This window comes from Delphinapterus leucas, chromosome 15 (genome assembly GCF_059928025.1).
Source record: "Delphinapterus leucas isolate spDelLeu-1000000601 "Yukka" chromosome 15, BTC_Dleu_Yukka2, whole genome shotgun sequence".
NCBI classification, from domain to species: Eukaryota; Metazoa; Chordata; class Mammalia; order Artiodactyla; family Monodontidae; genus Delphinapterus; species Delphinapterus leucas.
The window spans coordinates 62,499,236-62,516,207 of NC_143143.1; the positions used below are offsets into that span (position 1 = coordinate 62,499,236).

The 16,972-nt window shown below is 57.7% G+C and overlaps 1 protein-coding gene across 5 annotated transcripts in view; it reads right to left on the minus strand.

Moving 5' to 3' along the window:
- Positions 1-2,987: 2,987 nt before the first annotated feature.
- The window catches only part of NOL4L (nucleolar protein 4 like), a 130,254-nt gene continuing 116,269 nt past the window's right edge, over positions 2,988-16,972 (minus strand). For 2 of the 5 annotated variants that reach the window (XM_022592698.2, XM_089896683.1), the window contains 6 exons: positions 15,980-16,248; positions 13,463-13,648; positions 13,192-13,383; positions 12,866-12,988; positions 12,226-12,427; positions 7,011-7,682 (listed from right to left, as the gene is read on the minus strand). In XM_022592698.2, the coding sequence (XP_022448406.1) occupies positions 7,462-7,682; positions 12,226-12,427; positions 12,866-12,988; positions 13,192-13,383; positions 13,463-13,648; positions 15,980-16,248 (1,193 nt within the window). In that variant the 3' untranslated portion in view covers positions 7,011-7,461. Of the gene's footprint in view, positions 7,686-11,149; positions 11,249-12,225; positions 12,428-12,865; positions 12,989-13,191; positions 13,384-13,462; positions 13,649-15,979; positions 16,249-16,972 lie in introns of all 5 variants that reach the window. The other 3 variants (XR_016387907.1, XM_089896684.1, XM_089896682.1) reach the window with 3 other exon arrangements.

Genomic DNA, 16,972 nt, shown 5'->3' on the forward strand with positions numbered 1-16,972 from the left:
GGTGCCTGGGTAACTGCCTGGTGGCGGTGATGTGTACGTGTGCCTTCATGTCATGGAATCTGTTGGCCCAATTACTTCTGCAGGAGCTTAGAATGTGTTGGAAGCCAGGGCTGGGACCTGATCGCCAACTGCGTCTCAGCAGGGAGGTGGAACGTGCGCTGGGTGAGAGTGGGGGCCTGGCTGCTTGCCAGCGCAGTGGTTGGGGTAAGTCACTAAGCCCCTGGCCACTTGCTCATCACTGATCTGGGCTGAGAGTTGCTACTGCATAAAGTCATCGTGTGCGGCGCATAGGAAGTACCCCATCCTGTTAGCTCGCGTGGGACCGAGACAGGAGAGGCTCCTGTCGTCTGCTTGACCCTCGCCCCGGGGAGGAGCCGTGGAGAGGGGGGGCCCGTGTGGCGCGCTGAGGGCTGGTGCGAGCTGAGTGGATATCTGACTTTCAGCCCCTCACTACAGTTGAGTGCATAGTCCTGGGTTTAGAAACTGAGTACTTGGCAGGAGAGGCTTATTTTATTCATGGTCCAAAGGACAAGGAAATCTACTGTTTCAGAATCTGGAAAGAGTGCTGTCTTACTGGCCAGGCACAGTGTCACCCGTTTGTTTCATGTCCAACCTGCTCATGAGGAAGTCAGACCCTGCTTGAGAGGGATGCGTGTGTGTGTGTGTGTGTGTGTGTGTGTGTTTACTCTCAACAGAGTAGCCACGTCCCTCCGGCCTCGGGGACCAAAGCCCAAAGCGTCTGCCTGCCCTGTGCCCTGAGAGAAGGCGGCACGGGCTGTGTTGCCCTGTGTGTGTGTGTGTGTGTGTGTGTGTGTGTGTGTGGTGTATGGTGTGTGCGCGCCGTTTAAAGTGATGGAGAGGGTAGGCTCTGTGACCCTGGAGGTCAATACTTGAAACCAAATGGTGACAGTGCCCTGTGCTTCTTCCTCTTTGTGCATCATTTTGAAAGCCTGAAATGAGCATCTCTAACAACCGAAAGGTAATAGACGGAAGCTCTGTAAGGATGACAGTAACAAAAATACAGCTGTCAGTGCAATGGTTAACTTTTCTGGGAACACGGGCTCCTTTGAGAGTCCAGTGGGAGCTCTGGACCCTCTCCCCGCAGGAACGTGCACATGCACACACAAGTTGTATTATTTCAGATGGTTTAAGAGCCCCCCCCCCGCCCCGCCAGCAGCTGGAGCCCCTCACTGAAGAACCCCCTGACTGATAATAAACCTAATAAAATCTGGGTTTATACAAAAGAGGGGAGAGAGGACTTTGCAAAGGATTATCCTACAGTCTAGCTACTGACCTTCACTAGTGCATTTAGATTTAAAAGTGCGTTACAGGCACGGTCTCCCCCCCTCACCAAGTAAGCTGAGCTTGGCCTGCTCGGTCACCGAGTAACCTTGATCTCACTGTTCCATGGGGGCGTCCCCTTTGATGTCTTCCTCTACACTTAACACCGGTGGTCTGGAGCTCCATTTAAAGAAGCTGGGCCGGGACCAAGCAGCCCTTCTCTGTCCACAAGCGCTTCCTCCTTGGATCCCAGTGTCCCCGCGGCTGGCTGCGGCTTCAGCTGGAGGTGAGTGCTTTCCATTGGGCCAGCGCGGACCGTGTGCCGTGGGCCGGGGCTCTGGCTGTGTTGTCCCAGGTGGGGGAGTTTGTGGTCCTTCGGTGGTTCTCAGCAGTGGTAGTTTTGGTGGGACAGACACTGTCATGGCATCACTGAGGACTTGCTGCTCTGGGTCCCTACCTGCATCTGAGAAGATGAAGTGCCACCTTCTGCTTTGACTGTACCTGCTCCTCTTCTTACGAATCTCAGCCCCAGGGTATAGAGACTCCCTTGGGGCAGCATTTTCAAATTGTTGGCCCATCTCCCTTTACCTGTTTTATATATTTGGCTACTGCACAGAATTTCATTTAAAAAAAGATTCTTCTGCCATCACAAAAAAAAAACGTTTAACGACTGCCACATAGTGTGTGTGGGTGTGTGTATATACAAGCAATTGTTACATACATTTATGCTTTTAACTCAGAATTGATTTTAAACTCCTGACAATCAGGTTTGGCCCCAGTCACATTCCTGAAAGTTTTCCTCAAAGTTTAACCTAAATTGAATGCAGGATGAAAAAAAGTCTGCACACAAGTAAACGTCTTTGAAAAAAAAAAAGCAGCCCTTTTGTTTCCTTCAAGGGGACCCCAGGTGTTGGGTCGAATGGAGTGTCAAGTCCTGACGGTTCAGGACCAGGGATGGTGTTTCCTCGGTTTTCCCAGCCGCCTGAGTTTGGTTTCAGTCTCAGAAGAGCTGCGCCCTGGGCGGACGGGAGTGGAAAGAGGGCGATTTGCCGGGAAACAGCTGCATTTAAGACCTTGCTTGGGCGCTGGCTGAATCCAGGCGAGGTGTGCACCCGGCGTGCCCTCTTTCTCATCTGTAAGCGGGGCCAGAGCACCTCCCTGGGAAGGCAACGGTGAGATTTCAAAATGATGTGTGCCTGTGCTGGGCACCTGACGAGGACCAGGAAAGGTCCATTTCCTTCCCTTTCTGAAGGGTGAGGTGCCAAAAAAAGTGACAAGTTCATTTGTTCAAGAAAATCTACTAAGGACCTTCTGTGTGCTAGCTTATTGGCTAGGAAAAGGTGGAATCTGGGACTTCCCTGGTGGTGCAGTGGTTAAGAATCTGCCTGCCAATGCAGGAGACACGGGGTTCGATCCCTGGTCCGGGAAGATCCCACATGCCACAGAGCAACTAAGCCCATGCGCCACGACTACTGAGCCTGTGCTCTGGAGCCCACGAGCCACAACTACTGAAGCCCGCGTGCCTAGAGCCTGTGCTCCGCAACAAGAGAAGCCACCACAGTGAGAAGCCTGTGCACCACATCGAAGAGTAGCCCCCGCTCGCTGCAACCAGAGAAAGCCCGTGGGCAGCAACAAAGACCCAACGCAGCCAAAAATAGTATACAAATAAAAAAAAAAGGTGGAATCTACTGGTAGAATGGTGTCTCAGTGCCAAACTAGAGTTGGAGGGAACAGAACTGGCTGGCAGTGCTGCTGTTGAGAGGACACAGTGGAAATAAAGCATTCAGTTTGTTATTCAGTGTTTATTAAGTAGATTCAGTCTTATATATGATATACAGATTCAAAAGAAAAAGGATTCCACATACTTATGAAATCAGTGCATTTAGCAAGTAATACCATGGAGATAACAGCTCGATTAACAGCTCATTGGTCTTTTGTTAAGTGAGGGGAGAGGGAGTTGGCCTGTGCTAGTCATTCCACAAACAAAACAGAATTTAGTTGCATCACATAGAGAAGACACATTCTAAGAATTAAAATATTAAGCCACATTTACTGGAAAAACTCACTATATAGAACACAAATAATTTTTATAGAGCATTGAGGAGGAAGTCCTCACCTGCTTAGAAGAGCCACGTTAAGTTGCATAGGTGCATATCTGTAAAAATATAATTTAGAGGTGAAGCCATTGATTAAGTAATAAAGAGTCATCTTCAAAAGTTGGTGCCATCTGCTGTTTGTCTTAAGTGCCATATGCTTACTGTCTGGAGCCCCCTGCCCCTCCCCAGAGGTGATGCCTCATGAATGAGCTGCCTCCAGGGGACCCTGAAGAAATGCTTATACCATCTGCATTGGAAAGTCTTAAAACTCACCTCAGGTAAGGAACTTGCGCTCTTCCCCAACGTGTCTAAATTATGCCAGGGGATTGGAAACCTCTCGGGTTGTCCCTAAATCTTGGGTGGCTTGACCCTGAAGCTCCCATGAGTCAACGTGACCTTCCCATTCCCAGGCTGTCAGGAGAAGAGCTATATCCACCCTCGGCTCTGCAGCCAAGTCCTAGTTTCACTTTTCATGAGTCCACGCAGTCAGTGTCCCACCTGCAGCCGGTAGGAAGTCTCCCTTCTGAGCCCTGCTCCTAAATGGACCATATGACACAAGCATATGGGCCATCTGCCGCATGGAGATTTTTCTGAGCTTAGAAAAGTATTTTTCAGCAAATCTGAGTTCTGTGTGGTGTAGGTTTTTTGTTTTTGTTTTTAGGTGGAAACATAGGTAAAAAGTGAGAGGTTTTTGTTTTGTGGCTTTGCTAAGCAGATGAGCTTTGAGGTGCACCTTCCTCCTCAGGAGCGAGTCTTGCAGGACACACAGGGACCGGGGCATCTGTACATGTAAACAGTACACTTTCACTGAGTCCAAAATTAGGAGCAAAAATACAAAGGTTCACATTGGTCTTAGGTAGATACAGGCGAAAAAGGACTGAGCTGTTTAGCTCATAAACAACAAAAACAAAGTTTCTAAAGCACCACTAAATTATATAAAAATCAGACCATGGACGGATTGAAACTGGTATTCTGGTGAAATACTTTACTATCTTGTAAAAAGTTTTACAAAAAATTACAAATTAAAAGTATCAACCCTCTGAGTTCAAAGCAGCATTTTGAATATGAACTGGTAATTAATCCTATAACCACCCCTGGAGTCATAAGTGGCCCTTGGGAATAGGGATGGCTGGGTTCCACCTGTTTGTTTGAAATCTTCTAAAACTTTCCAACCCCCTGCCGGTCCCCCTCCCCCTCAACACTGTCCTTGGGTATAAACTGAGTGGTGATGGTAAAATGAGTTTTAGATGGGTTGTACTCTCACTGGTCTACCCGATGACCCACCACTAAGACCAAATTCCCATTTCTCCTCTGATTCCAACCTTGTGGGATTAGTTAGCCCCCTGCAAAGACTCTGGAACTGATATATATTCTATTCTTGCATTACCTCTTAAAAGCAGGATCCCGAATGATCAATCTGTGCCCTGAGGCCCTCCGTAAGAACTGGCTGTGGGGCAGGGCTTTAGACGCTCCCTTTAGGAGAAGGCAGTCCCTGGGGTGGGTGGGGACAGCAGCGAGCTGGGTTCAGCAGAGCCAGCTCCTTGGTGCTTCTCCAAGTCAGGAGGAGAGGGATGGGGTTGACGCTGCATCTTTTAAAACAAAAGCAAAACTGAACAAGTTCCCTGACGGAACTAGCTAATGGAATCCTGTTTCCACGCAGTAACTTGCTCCCGATTCGGCCGTCACGAGGGCTTCACGTGAAGTGCAGCTTCACTCGGAAGGAGCCCACCCCAGAGGTGGGGTCAACGTGATGGGATCCACTGTCCTGGAGGGGCTCTGGGAGCCCCAGCGGACCTTGACCCCTATCATCGTTTGCTTCCTTTCTCTTGGAAGCACACTGAACCCACACTCTTATCGCGGTGCTAAGGCCGCTGAAGGTGGTCAGTCAGTTAGGACAAGCTTGACTCAGAAAAACACGACTTCACACTGGAGCTTATACTGAGCTTCAGATCTAATCCCTTGTGCGGGTGGTGGCGGAAGCCGCTTCCCCAGTCTTTCTCACTCCTGTGTGTTCAGAAAAGCTAACCGTTTGTGCCTGGCTTGGGTACTGCCTCCGGGAGGAGAAATGACACGTGAAGCAGTTGATGTCGAGAATTCTAAGGCGGCGATTGTCTGTGCCAGTTTTCAACGTTAAGATTTTCACAAATTGCCTGGGGTAACATTTTGCAAAAGATCTACTGATTACTTTTTGTAGTATTGTTCACACACAAAAATAAATATTTACACAAATTCAAACGTCCGCGAGTAGTACTGAGCAGATGGGGGCGGGACGTGTGGACGCTGGGGGTGGGGTGGGAGCGGCCTCGGGCACTGGAGCTTGTGCTGTGCTGACGGCGGGTCTCGGCGTCCCGGCCCTGGCTGGAGCCTGGGGACTGGTCAGATGGAAGGCAGAGGTGGTGTGGCTGCGTGGGGTGCTGGAGGCCACTTGGGAGAGCCAAGGCCACCCTCAACCTCTCGGGGCTGGAAGCAAGCAGGGGGCAGGACCCCCTGCCCTTCAGACTTTCTGGATCGGGGGCCCATAGCTCAGTCGCGGATCCGAGGAGGGGGAGGCATCCACGCTGGAGCCCCCTCACCACCCCTCCTGAGGGTGGTCTGCCACAGTGCCAGGAGGCAGTTGGCTGCAGAAAAGCTGGTTTGGGAAGGGGGCGCCTGCTTTGGGGTCGAGCGGCTCTCGACCCTAGGGTCCCCTCGGCCCTGGCTCCCATGGGACCTCTTTGCTCTGAGGGCGGAAAGGCAACAGAGGGCTTCTGTCATGGCTACGGAGTGTCGCATGGAGAGGCCCTGTGGGCCTTGTGAGGTCTGGGCAAATCCCTGGTTTTAGCAGCACTGGTAGGTATTGCACTGAGCAAGAGGAAGTGCCTATCGGGGAGGAAGGAAACCAGGCCAGCCTTTTCTTTTTGCCCTTTTTCACACTCCAGGGATTATGGGTTTCTTCCAGGACTGGCCCCTGCAGAAGGGCTGGTCCTAGGAGAACCCAGGTGGCTTCTCCACTTCTGCTGATGGTCCCTTTACTCCAGCCACGGGGGCAGGGGACAGGAGCTGCGGTCCACCTTTCCTGACAGCCAGGGGCGCACCCTGCAGCAATGAGGGGGGTGGGGTCGGGGGCCCTGTCCGAGGGGCCAGGGCCTGTGCGGAGAAGTGTTCCGACCTGGCTCCCTGGGGGCAGGGTGAGGGCAAGGACCCAGCTGACCGGCTGCCTGTGCCCCAGCACTCTGTCCTGTCAAGCGCTGGGGCCAGGGGCTCCTCCCTGGGCTCCATCCAGCTCCTGGCCTCCCCTCTGGACTTACCTCCCAGGCAGACACACTGGGTGGGGGAGGTGGGAGACAGCCGTTCAGAACAGGCTCAGGGCACATCCTGGAAAAGCCCACGCTGGAGTGTGAGGTAGAATACGGGTGACCGTGTGACTGGGGCGTCTGTGGGATGGGGGAGGGGGAGCCGCTTTTGTTTGTCTTTGCTCTGTAGTGGGTGTGGGTGAGGTCCTCCTGCTTGGCGGGGCTGGGCGCTCAGAGGGACAGCCAGCCCGGCGCCCCCGCTGCCCCCAGCCCTGCCGGCCCCCAGCCCGCGCCAGTGTAGTGATATGGAATGTTAGGTCACAGGGATACATCCTTCTGATCAGACAGACACAGACTGGCAATCTGTACAAACACAAAAGAATCCATTTTCAGAAAAATAAATTACTAAGGGGAGAGGAAGAAAGGGTCCACTTTGTTTTTCTCAATAAATATGCAATTCTGCTCACCTAAGACTTGAAAGGTAATTATCTGGGGGTGGGATTCTAACATCAGGGTCCACGAAGATGATTCTAAATAGAGCTGCGGCCCCAGCGCCTTGTCAGGGGGAGCCCCAGCCCTTCCAAAGCTGCCCCGTTGGCCTCTTCCAAGCAGGTCAGAGCACCCGTGTGGTGAGATTCCAAAAAAAAGTGTCCTTGTGCCCAGAGTCTCAGGCGCTTGGAGTGTGGCTAGAAACAGCTCTTCTGCATCCACCTCTTTCAAAAAACAAAAGGTACCAACTGGTGAGGCGGGAAGCCGGTCCGGGGCTGGGAGAGCCTCCTTCCCTAGGGTAGTGCACTCCACGTGCTGCTGGGTCAGTTCTGCTGTAAAATGAGGTTTTCCAGTTCATCTGCTGAGCGCAGCAGGAAGGCGGCGGACTCCCGGTAGCCGGCGATGAGCTGCCGCACGGCACTGATCTCGGTGGGGCTGAGCTGGGCGGTGGGCATGGTCCGGCTGGTGCTGTTGCTGGAGGGCGTGGGCGTGGGCGTGGTGGAGGTGTTGGAGGCCCCGCCTTTCATGCTGAGGTCCGTGGGCCCTGTGAGGAGGGGAGCCAGGGTGAGCAGGGGCACCCTTTCCCTTATCGTGGGGGCCCAAGGCCCTCGTCTGTCTCCACGGTTGTACCCCAGTGCTTAGAAGGGGGCCTGCAGACAAGACGTGGGCTTCTCTGTTAAGCCCGAGGGTGATCCTGTGTTGGGGTCAGGGGGAGGCTTTGGCCTCGGGCCGGGCAGCACTCTGAGCCCAGCTCCCTGGCACTCATCGCACCTCGGCTGCTCTCTGAGGACTGTCAGGCAGGCCTCCGCGCTCTGGGCTCTGGTCTCCGGGGGAGGAGGCGGCTAAGACACTGCCGGTAGGTGGGGGTCCGACGCCCCCGAGGGGGACAGGGTGTGGAAAGCTCTGGACGGAGTCCAGAGTTGGAGCCCCAGAAGGCCAGGAAAAGAAGCACCCATGTGTGCGCCTCATGAGACAAGGAAGGGGTTTCTCAACCGCTGCCGCCGGGGAAGAGCAAGAAAGAGGCTGGCTTCCCTGGGCTGCCCTGCTTGGGCCTGGGAAAGAGGCCGGGGCTGGAGCGGCCAGATGGAGCGCGCCCTGCCGGGAGCAGCTGGAGGGGCAGGTGGAGGGAGGCGCTGGGGGCTGAGCCTCCTCCTGATGGGCTGCAGCACCTCTAAGCCCCTTGCCTTTGAGAAGTTCTCTTGTGCCCAAGCGAGGTGGAAGATTAATGCTGGTGGGACGGGAGAGCGTGGGGTGGGTGTGTGAAGGTCGGAAGGTCAGACAGGACCCAGAGGGGCCCTCTGGAGAAATCACCTCCCCTTTGCCCTTGAACAGTGGCAACAAAGAGGGAGCCTGCAGTCTTACCGAAACACACTGGGGGTGTGTGCTGGGGCCACCAGGCCTGGTCTCCTCTCCACCTTTCCCAAACGGCTCTATGGGGTGCGCTGTGGCTCTGCAGTCAGCGAGCCCGGACTGGCGGCCTGCTCGGCCCCGCCGTGGGTGATTCCTAACTTCCCTGGGCCCCCGGCCCTCAGCTACAGCACAAGGAGACTGTTCTGGGGCTGAGCCACGCCGGTGAACCCCTCGGTGCGGCTCGGGATGCTCAGCCTACGGAGGCCCACTGGGAAAGGGCTTCCAGGAAACACAGAAGCTCCTGGAATTTGAGCATTCTTTCGAGGTGTTCAGCAAGAAAACCGCCAAAGGAGAGGATCTGGCGGTGTGGGAGTGGAAGCTTGCTTGGGAGGCCTTCTGTGACCCAGCTAGGTCCGTCTCCCTGTGCCCTGCCCAGCCCCCAACTCCCATACGCAGAGATCATCGTACGAGGGTGTGTGAGGCAGTTCTCAGTTACCAGCCAGCTCCCCACTACCCCACTGGTTCTGACAGCCAGTTTGAATCATTATTGCACCTACAGTGGCAGCAGCTTTCTTTTTTTTTTTTTGGCCGCACCATGAGTCTTGCAGGATCTCAGTTCCCTGACCAGGCGCTGAACCCGGGCCACAGCAGTGAGAGCCCAGAATCCTAACCACTAGGACACCAGGGAACTCCCTATAGTTTTTATGCTGCTACAGAGATGGACAAGCCCTTGTCACTGGAGACATATAGACCAGAAGTAACATCTTGGGAGAAATTATGGAAACTCGACTACTGCTAAAAGGAAGCTGGTGCAGCCCCCAAATGGGGAAGGAAGTTGGAATCTAGATGGGACAGTCTGTCACATGGGGTTATTTCTTCTCTAATCAGAGAACAGGGACGTCAAGCAGGAGGTCCTGGGAACTGGCCTGCTAAGGAACATCCTTGGAACTGAGGGTCGAGGGAAGTCCGTTAAAATGAAACACAGGAGGAAGGACTGGGGCTGTGAACTGCTGGGAACAGCAGCCAAGCAGGCGGCTGACCCCCACGTGGGTGCTGCTGGGATAGTCTGGGAGCAGGCAGGGGTGCCTGCGCTGGCTCCCGGCTGCTGCAGGGTTTGGTCCCCTCCAGACACTGGCTGGGGATGGCAGAGGAAGGCCGCCTGCCACATGGGTGTGAGCTGGCCCTGGGCTTCCTCTCTTTCCTCCCTCCGCCCCCAAGCCTTGTCCTCTTCACTCCCATGCTCAGAGCAGGCCTTCCGTCTCTTCCCCCAGGGCTCTGGTTACAGGCAGACACTCAGGTGGCCAGGTGGTTGCTAGAGGGGCCAGAGCGGGTGCGCGTTGCCCAGCACCCCAGGTAAGACAGGCAGAGCCTGAGTCTATCTGGGCTGACCTGGATCCACCCACGATCTAAGTGAGGAGCTCTGAGCTACCAACACGACTGCCCAACCAAGGTGCCAAATGGACTGAACCCTCATTTAAGGGCTGCTGCTGGTAAGGTACTGGGACTGGGACTGCCCGTGGTGTTCTTCCAACTGCTGGACCCAAACCCAGTGCTCACAGGACGCCACTGCCCCAGGCAGGAGGTCAGCGAGCAGATCTCGGCCTCCGTGACCTCACCACCCACTTCTAAGGAACCAGGGAGACTGAGGTACAGGGGCAGAGCTAGTGGCCTTTCTTGAAGCCTCTCTGACAAGTGTGAACAGGGCGGGAGGGCGGCAGGCCTGGCCCTCAAGAGAGGCCGGAGCAGCCCTGGCAGCTGCGGCCCGAGACAGGCCCTGCTGTGTGGTGCCAGGGGGGGGCCTATCACCATCACCTGCCCCCTGGGAAGGACTCTCCCCGTGCGCAACAGGGGGGGCTCTAACTTCCTGCCCCGCACCTGTCTCCAGACACGCTCTACCAGGGTCCCCACTCAGCAGGGCTGTCAGATAGGCTCCTTCCTGGAAGGAAAGCAGCCCGCCTGGGACAGCCATTTCACCCCTGCTGCAGCTGACCACTCTGGCCTCAGCCTCAGGGATTAGGGCCAGGCAGCCTCTTATTTTAGGTTAAGAGGCATTAGGAAAGGATGAGAAGTTAAGCCCAGGCAGGAATCTTCCAGGGACCCACACGTACTTGCCGGTGGTGGGGGGCAAGGTGAGCAAGGGTGTCTGGGCTTTCTGCCATGGGTAGGGACCAGCCGCCTCCATCGCTGCCCAGGAACAGTAAGGGGTCTCCCGTGGCCAAGGACAAGGGCCTGAGAGGAATTCTCAGGCACGTTCAGCCAAGACCTAGAACCAGAATTCCCTGGCCTGCAGGCGGCACCTTCCTCTAACCTACTCGTCAAGCAGCAACTTGCTGTCACCCCCAGCCTCTCCTCTCGCCTCTGAACGACCCCCGAAGCACACTGCTTCTGCCTCCTGTCCTCCCCATTAAAATCTCACCACAAGGGCAGACAGCACAATTCATAGCCTCCTTTGGTTAAAGCCTATCTGTGGCTCCCGCTGCACACAGAACTAAATCCGGATACCTGGCTCAAGAGGCCCTGGGATCACCCCTACCTGACCCCACCAGCTCCCGGAGGCCGCCAGGCTGCCCTTCACCGGGGGAGCCCGCTCTTCTCCTGCCACACCTGCCACCCAGGCCTCAGTGTGACAGGGCCTGAGGTCCACACTCAGGGCAGCAGCTAGCTCCATGGGGAGGTTTGTATCTTTTGGGGACTGTTTCTCCAATATTGGCCTGTGTTCCGTCTGCATCAGAGTCACATGGGCAGAGTTACAGGGGGCACCTAGGAGATCACCAGCTCCTGGGGTTAGAGTGGGGGGACAGACGGCTAACCACTGTCCCAGGTGACCTAGATGGGGCCCCACAGTGCAGCAGAAAGGGCTGGGGCCCTGCTCCTAGCTCAAAGAACCTTCATCTCGGGGCTTCCCTGGTGGCACAGCGGTTAAGAATCTGCCTGCCAATGCAGGGGACACGGGTTCGAGTCCTGGTCCGGGAAGATCCCACATGCCACAGAGCAACTAAGCCCGTGTGCCACAACTACTGAGCCTGCGCTCTAGAGCCGTGAACCATAACTACTGAGCCCATGTGCCACAACTACTGAAGCCCGCGCGCCTAGAGCCCGTGCTCCGCAACAAGAGAAGCCACTGCAACGAGAAGCCTGCGCACCGTACCACAACGAAGAGTAGCCCCCGCTCGCCGCAACTAGAGAAAGCCCGCGCGCAGCAACGAAGACCCAATGCAGCCAAAAATAAATAAATTTTTTTAAAAAACTAAGAAATGCTTTTAAAAAGAAGAACCTTCATCTCACAAGTGAGGTCCTAAGCGGTGGCCTGGAGAGGGAGGTGACCTGCCTGGGACCAAATCCTGGCTCTGCCATCAACTCTGCAAGACCTGGGCCAGTGACCGTCTCACTGAGACTTGGTCATTTTGGGTGAGACGAGGGTGTGGAGGGGCTCAACTCAGGTGAAGAGCGGGGCCTTGGCTGGGACTGCACGCAGTGGCCCGTGGAGGGGGTGTGGGGCAGCGGCAGGGGACCAGGGAGAGGCCCAGCAAGCCTCCGGGGAGGCAAGAAAGGAGCGGAACGCTGTTCCTGTTAACCTTGCCTTCCAAGCTAAGGACTGGCTAAGATCATGAGATGGGGAGGGTCCCTGTGCCAAGAAGGAGTCACTTTCCCGCCGCCTCTGCTGCCTCCTTGCCTGCCCCGCCCCCTTCCCAAGGCAGCTGGTCAGGGAGCCGCAGAGCCTGGTGTCCCACACTCACCATTACTGTGATTTCCTGTTTGGAGGGAGGCAGGGGGCTGCAGGTTGCTGCCCAAGGCCCCGTAGCCACGGTAACTGTAGTTCAGGCCACCGTTGACGTGCACAGGGTCCTGGGAGTAGGAGGAGGCTGGCAGTGAGTAGGTGGAGTGGGGGATGGCTGCGGAGTCCCGGGAGTGCTGCTTGTCCAGGGCTATGGGCTCGTCCTGCAGAGCGGGAGGGAGGCGCTGGGGAACCACAGGGGCAGCAAGCCCTGACCACGGTCCCTGGACGGGGGTGGGTGGTGGCCCCAGATTTGCCGGGACCCGGCGCGGGACCTGCAGGACTCTGCCTCTCCCCCTGGCTGCCTTGCCCAGGGCCTCCCCCAGCCCCCCATGTGCTCATCTATCTTCAGGGCAGATTTCATCTGTTCCTGCCCGGCTGAAGACACTCTCAGGGCTCGGGATGAAGTCCAGACTCCCTTCCTAGGTCCGCAAGGCCTTTGTGTCTGGGCTCCTCTGACTTCCCCCCGCCGCCCCCCTCCCCCCAGCATCTCCATCTCCCATCTGAGGACGCCCTCCCTGCTCCCTCTGCACCCGGGGGCCGTGGCAGTATCTGCGGCGTGGCTGAGGACACCCTCCCAGTGGCTGGCAGCGAGCAGGCACCTGAGAGGACGGGTAGATCTCCAGGCGCATCCTTTTGGCTGCTTTTCTCGTCTCGCTCTCACAGGCAGCTGCCAGGATGTTTTCTGCCATGGCCGAGGTCAGGTGGGGAGGTGTGGGTCTGGTCTGCAGGCAGAATGGGGATGGAGCCAGTGTTAGGGCACAGGGACCCTGCCCTAGAGGTGGGCAGGGCGGCACTGGGCTTTGGGCTCCTCTGTGAACGAGGGGCCACAATGCCTGCTTCCAGGGGTATTGGCAGGGCTGTGGGAAAAGCGCCCAGGAGGCCGGGAGGGTGCGGGGAGCCTGGGACTGGTGGGCCTGGGGCTCACCATCTCCATGCCGTTCTTCTTCATGCGCCGGCAGGACTTGAGGTACGTGCGGATGCGCTTGCGGGCCCGCTCCTGGAACTCAGGGAACTGCCGGCTGCAGGACTCGATGATGGCCTGGATCTTCTCCTTGGGCTGCTTGGAGATGGGCACCATGCGGTCCAGGTTCTCGTCCACAAAGAGACGCACGAACATCTGCAGGAGACACAGGCTGTGGGAAGGGCTGGCCCGGCTCAGCCCCTGCCCCAGCTGGCTGTCCCGGGCGGGCGCTCACGTTGAAGGCCTTGAGGCGCTCAGGGTCCATGCCCTCGGAGTCATTCATCTTGTCATTGTCCTCATGGTCGTCGTGGTCATCGTCGTCGTCATCTGCTGTGGGGGCCCGGCCCACCGTCAGGTCCTCAGGGCAGCCACTGACCTCGGTTTTGATGGAGTCATAGCTCCCCGAGCTGTAGGGGGGGGACTGAGAGAGGGCGGCGGGGGCAGAGGGTCAGGCCGCGGTGAGCACACCCAGATGCCACGTGAGCCACGCTGCAAGGCCCTGAGCAAGTCACTCTCCTTCTGCTCCTTTCCCCTGTGACACGGGGACAGCGATGCTGCCGCCCCTCCCTGGGCGGCTGTAGGAGGGACTGCCCGCAACCACACATGCAGAGGCCTGGCGCCCCGGAGGAGTTCAGTGGAGGGGATAGTGGCTTACTCGGCAGCAGTGCCCACGCCAGGATGTGCCTCATCGCACGAGGGAAAGGCAAACACAGAAAGGGCTCCTTCCCGCCACCAGCCAGCCTCTCCTGCTGTGCCAAGATCTGTTCTGGCTTCGGGGTTTCCCTCCCTGGTCTCCAAGGGGCTGCAACCCTGAGTTGACAACCGAGCTGTCACAAAAGCAGTGAGTGTGCTGTCTGTCGGGGATGAGGAACAGATGGGCTGGGAAAGAACCAGCCAAAGAGACAGGCCCATCAGGCAAAAGGGCATCCCCGCAGCTCCCAGGCTGGGCTTCTCCTGTCTGCCGCCACCCCTGGAAGTCACCGTGAGCCCTGATGCAGAGCGTGTGTAGAAAGGGGAGAGGGAACCAGGCACAGCCCCTTGTCCTGCAGTAGAGAAGGGACCCACCCCCTGAGCCCCTCCTGGAGCAAGACCCTTCCCCAGCTCTCCTGGGAATGCACTTCCCCACTCTCCTCTCTGCTTTTTCCATCCTCTTCTTCCTTTACTGCTCAGTTCCCGTCCGGTCTCCTGCCCCCTGCCGCACGTGCTCTGGGAAGGCTCCCCGAGGACCACTGTCATTTGCCTTTTAGAAAGTTTGCGGCTTTGTCCAGTCCTGACTTCACTCAGTGGTACCCTGACTAGCAGCGTCCTGGAGACACAGTCCCTGCCCTCAAGGAGGTGGGCATCTAGTAGGCAGTCAGGCCCAGGAAACAAACAGCCGCAGATCACACCCTGCAACGTGGCCACATAGTGGCCCAGACGGCATACAGCTCTTGCGGACAAACGTATAAAGACAGACACTGATTGGTGCCCTGTCCCACGGTAGCTGCCACCACCAGCCTCCATGTGACCACACCCACCGGGGTCAGCCCTCCCAGGGTCCCTGGCCTCGTGCCCATCTCTTGATCCACACATAGACTCTGAAGGGGAAAGGACACCCAGGTCCTCTGGCCTCCCACTGGGCTGTGTCAGGCTCGCGACGGAGGGTCAAAGGCGCCTTGGGCAAGTCACAGTCCCAGGTGCTCTTGGGCCAATCCTCTGCCAGCGTCAGAGGAAACAGAAGAACTATCGGTGGCGCTTGTGCTCCCGTCTCACTTCCGTGGTCCACACATGTGGCCTGAGGCCCCGGTGGCAAACTCAACCCCTCTGGCTCTCCGCCTGCCGAGGCAGCAGCTGTGCCTGCCCCTGGGACCCAGTCAAAGAAGGGAAGACACTGCTCTGGCCAGTGCCTGTCCCTCAGCCTGGGCTCAGACACACAGCGACGACTGAACACCCGTTCATTTGTACAGCACCTTTCCACGAGACACGTCATTGGAAGCCAGCACTGGCACCCACCCCACACCCTCTGCAGAAGAGAAAACAGGCCCTGGGAGGGGAAGGAACCTGTGCAGGGGCCCGTAGCTGCAGCCCAGGAGTGTAGGGCTCTGAGAAGGCACCTCTGGGCCCCCTAGCCCGGGCAGAAGAAAACACCCCCCCGGGAGAGCTCCCGCCCCTGGTGCCGCACTGCACTGCTGCAGGAGACCTCGGTGGCCTGGAGATGGCTTTCGGAAGCAACAGGGGAGGGGGAGGGGAGCGCCAAATGGTGGGGCACCTGTCCGCCCCCCATTAGCCTGGTCTATTGAGTTTCACACATCCACATCCCTGGGGCCACAAACAAAGGCCTCACCTTTTTTCTGCACCATCTGTAGAATGGGGACAGGCATGCAGAGTAGCGAGAAAACATGAGGCCTTGGGCCTCTGTGCTGAATGCAGCCCACTTGCTGCTGCTCCTCACAGCAGACTCTGTTTTGGAGGCAGAGGGGGCCAGGCCACACGTCACCCACCACGTCCACCAAGGCAGAGGCCAACAACCCCACTTCACAGATGGGGGGTGGAGGCTGAGAGAAGTGAGGGCCTTGCTCGAGGTCAACTGAGCGGTCTCCCATTCCAGAGCCTCCCCAGGACAATGATAGCAGAACAGCCACGGCTACCACCCTGACTTGGTGTCAGAACCCCGGTACGCGTGATTTCACGTCAGCCCCGCACAGCCCTGCCGTGTACGGGCGCGGCAGAGGCTCCCAGCTCCGGCGGGCCAGCAGCCCGCAGCCCCACACACCTCGGGGGTGGTCTTCACCCCATACTTGACGCGGCTCCGCAGTCCATCGGCGTCGGAGGGGTAGGAGGGCGTGCCGAGCGCTGAGCCCTGCGGGAGCTTGTCGCACAGGTTGATGGGCTGATCCTCGGCGGTGGCGGTGAAGTCCACGGGGGCCACGGTGCCGTTGCCATTCATCTCGGGGAAGGCGGGGTCTCCCTGTGTGCTGCTCGAGGTGGACGGGTTCAGGGTGGAGGAGCCATTGCCACTGCCGCTCTCGGAGGAGGAGTCGTCTGAAACGAGAGGCCTGGGTGTGAGGCTCCACCTCAGCACCCGCTGGCCCCTAAGACCCCCCTCCCACCAGGTACGTGGCCACGGCAGCCACAGGGGGTACTTGCCCTATGCTGTCCTCACGAGCATCCCTGGGCAGGAGGTGAGTGAGCGCTGCCGTCCCCGCTGGGGGCGCCAAGAGGCTAGCCTTGCCCCAGCCTGAGGTAGGGGCAGGGTCCCTCTGCCGGAAACTGGGGCCATCAGGGCGGAGCGGCCATGGAGCATGCCTCCTGCCCTCCACCCCACAAAAGCCATATCCAGCTTCGGGGGCCAGGAAGTGAGTGGCTGCAGCCTCAAGTGTGACCTGCCTGCCGCAGGTCCAGGAGTTCTCGGACACGCCAGGGGCTGCATGGGGCCTGGCCAGTGCCCCCCTCTTCCCCCAGCTCACCACTGCCTTGCCCCTTTACACCCTCTCCCCACAGGACCCCTTCCCCACAGCAGACCCTCCAACTTCTCCATCCTCTGCCTGAAGAAGGTTGGCTCCACTGTGACACCCCTGCCCCTTAGTCACTCCCTCCAGCAAGCAGGCCCAGGCCAAGCCTGTGCAGACAGAGATCTGCCCTTGGTGCATGGCCAGCCACATGGCACTGAACACCCAGAGCCAGGGCTGCGGGTGCATCCCTGGCACCTCCTGGGCCATCCCTGCTTTCCTGAAGTGACAGCCCAACAAAGCCCTGTGGAGGGCGC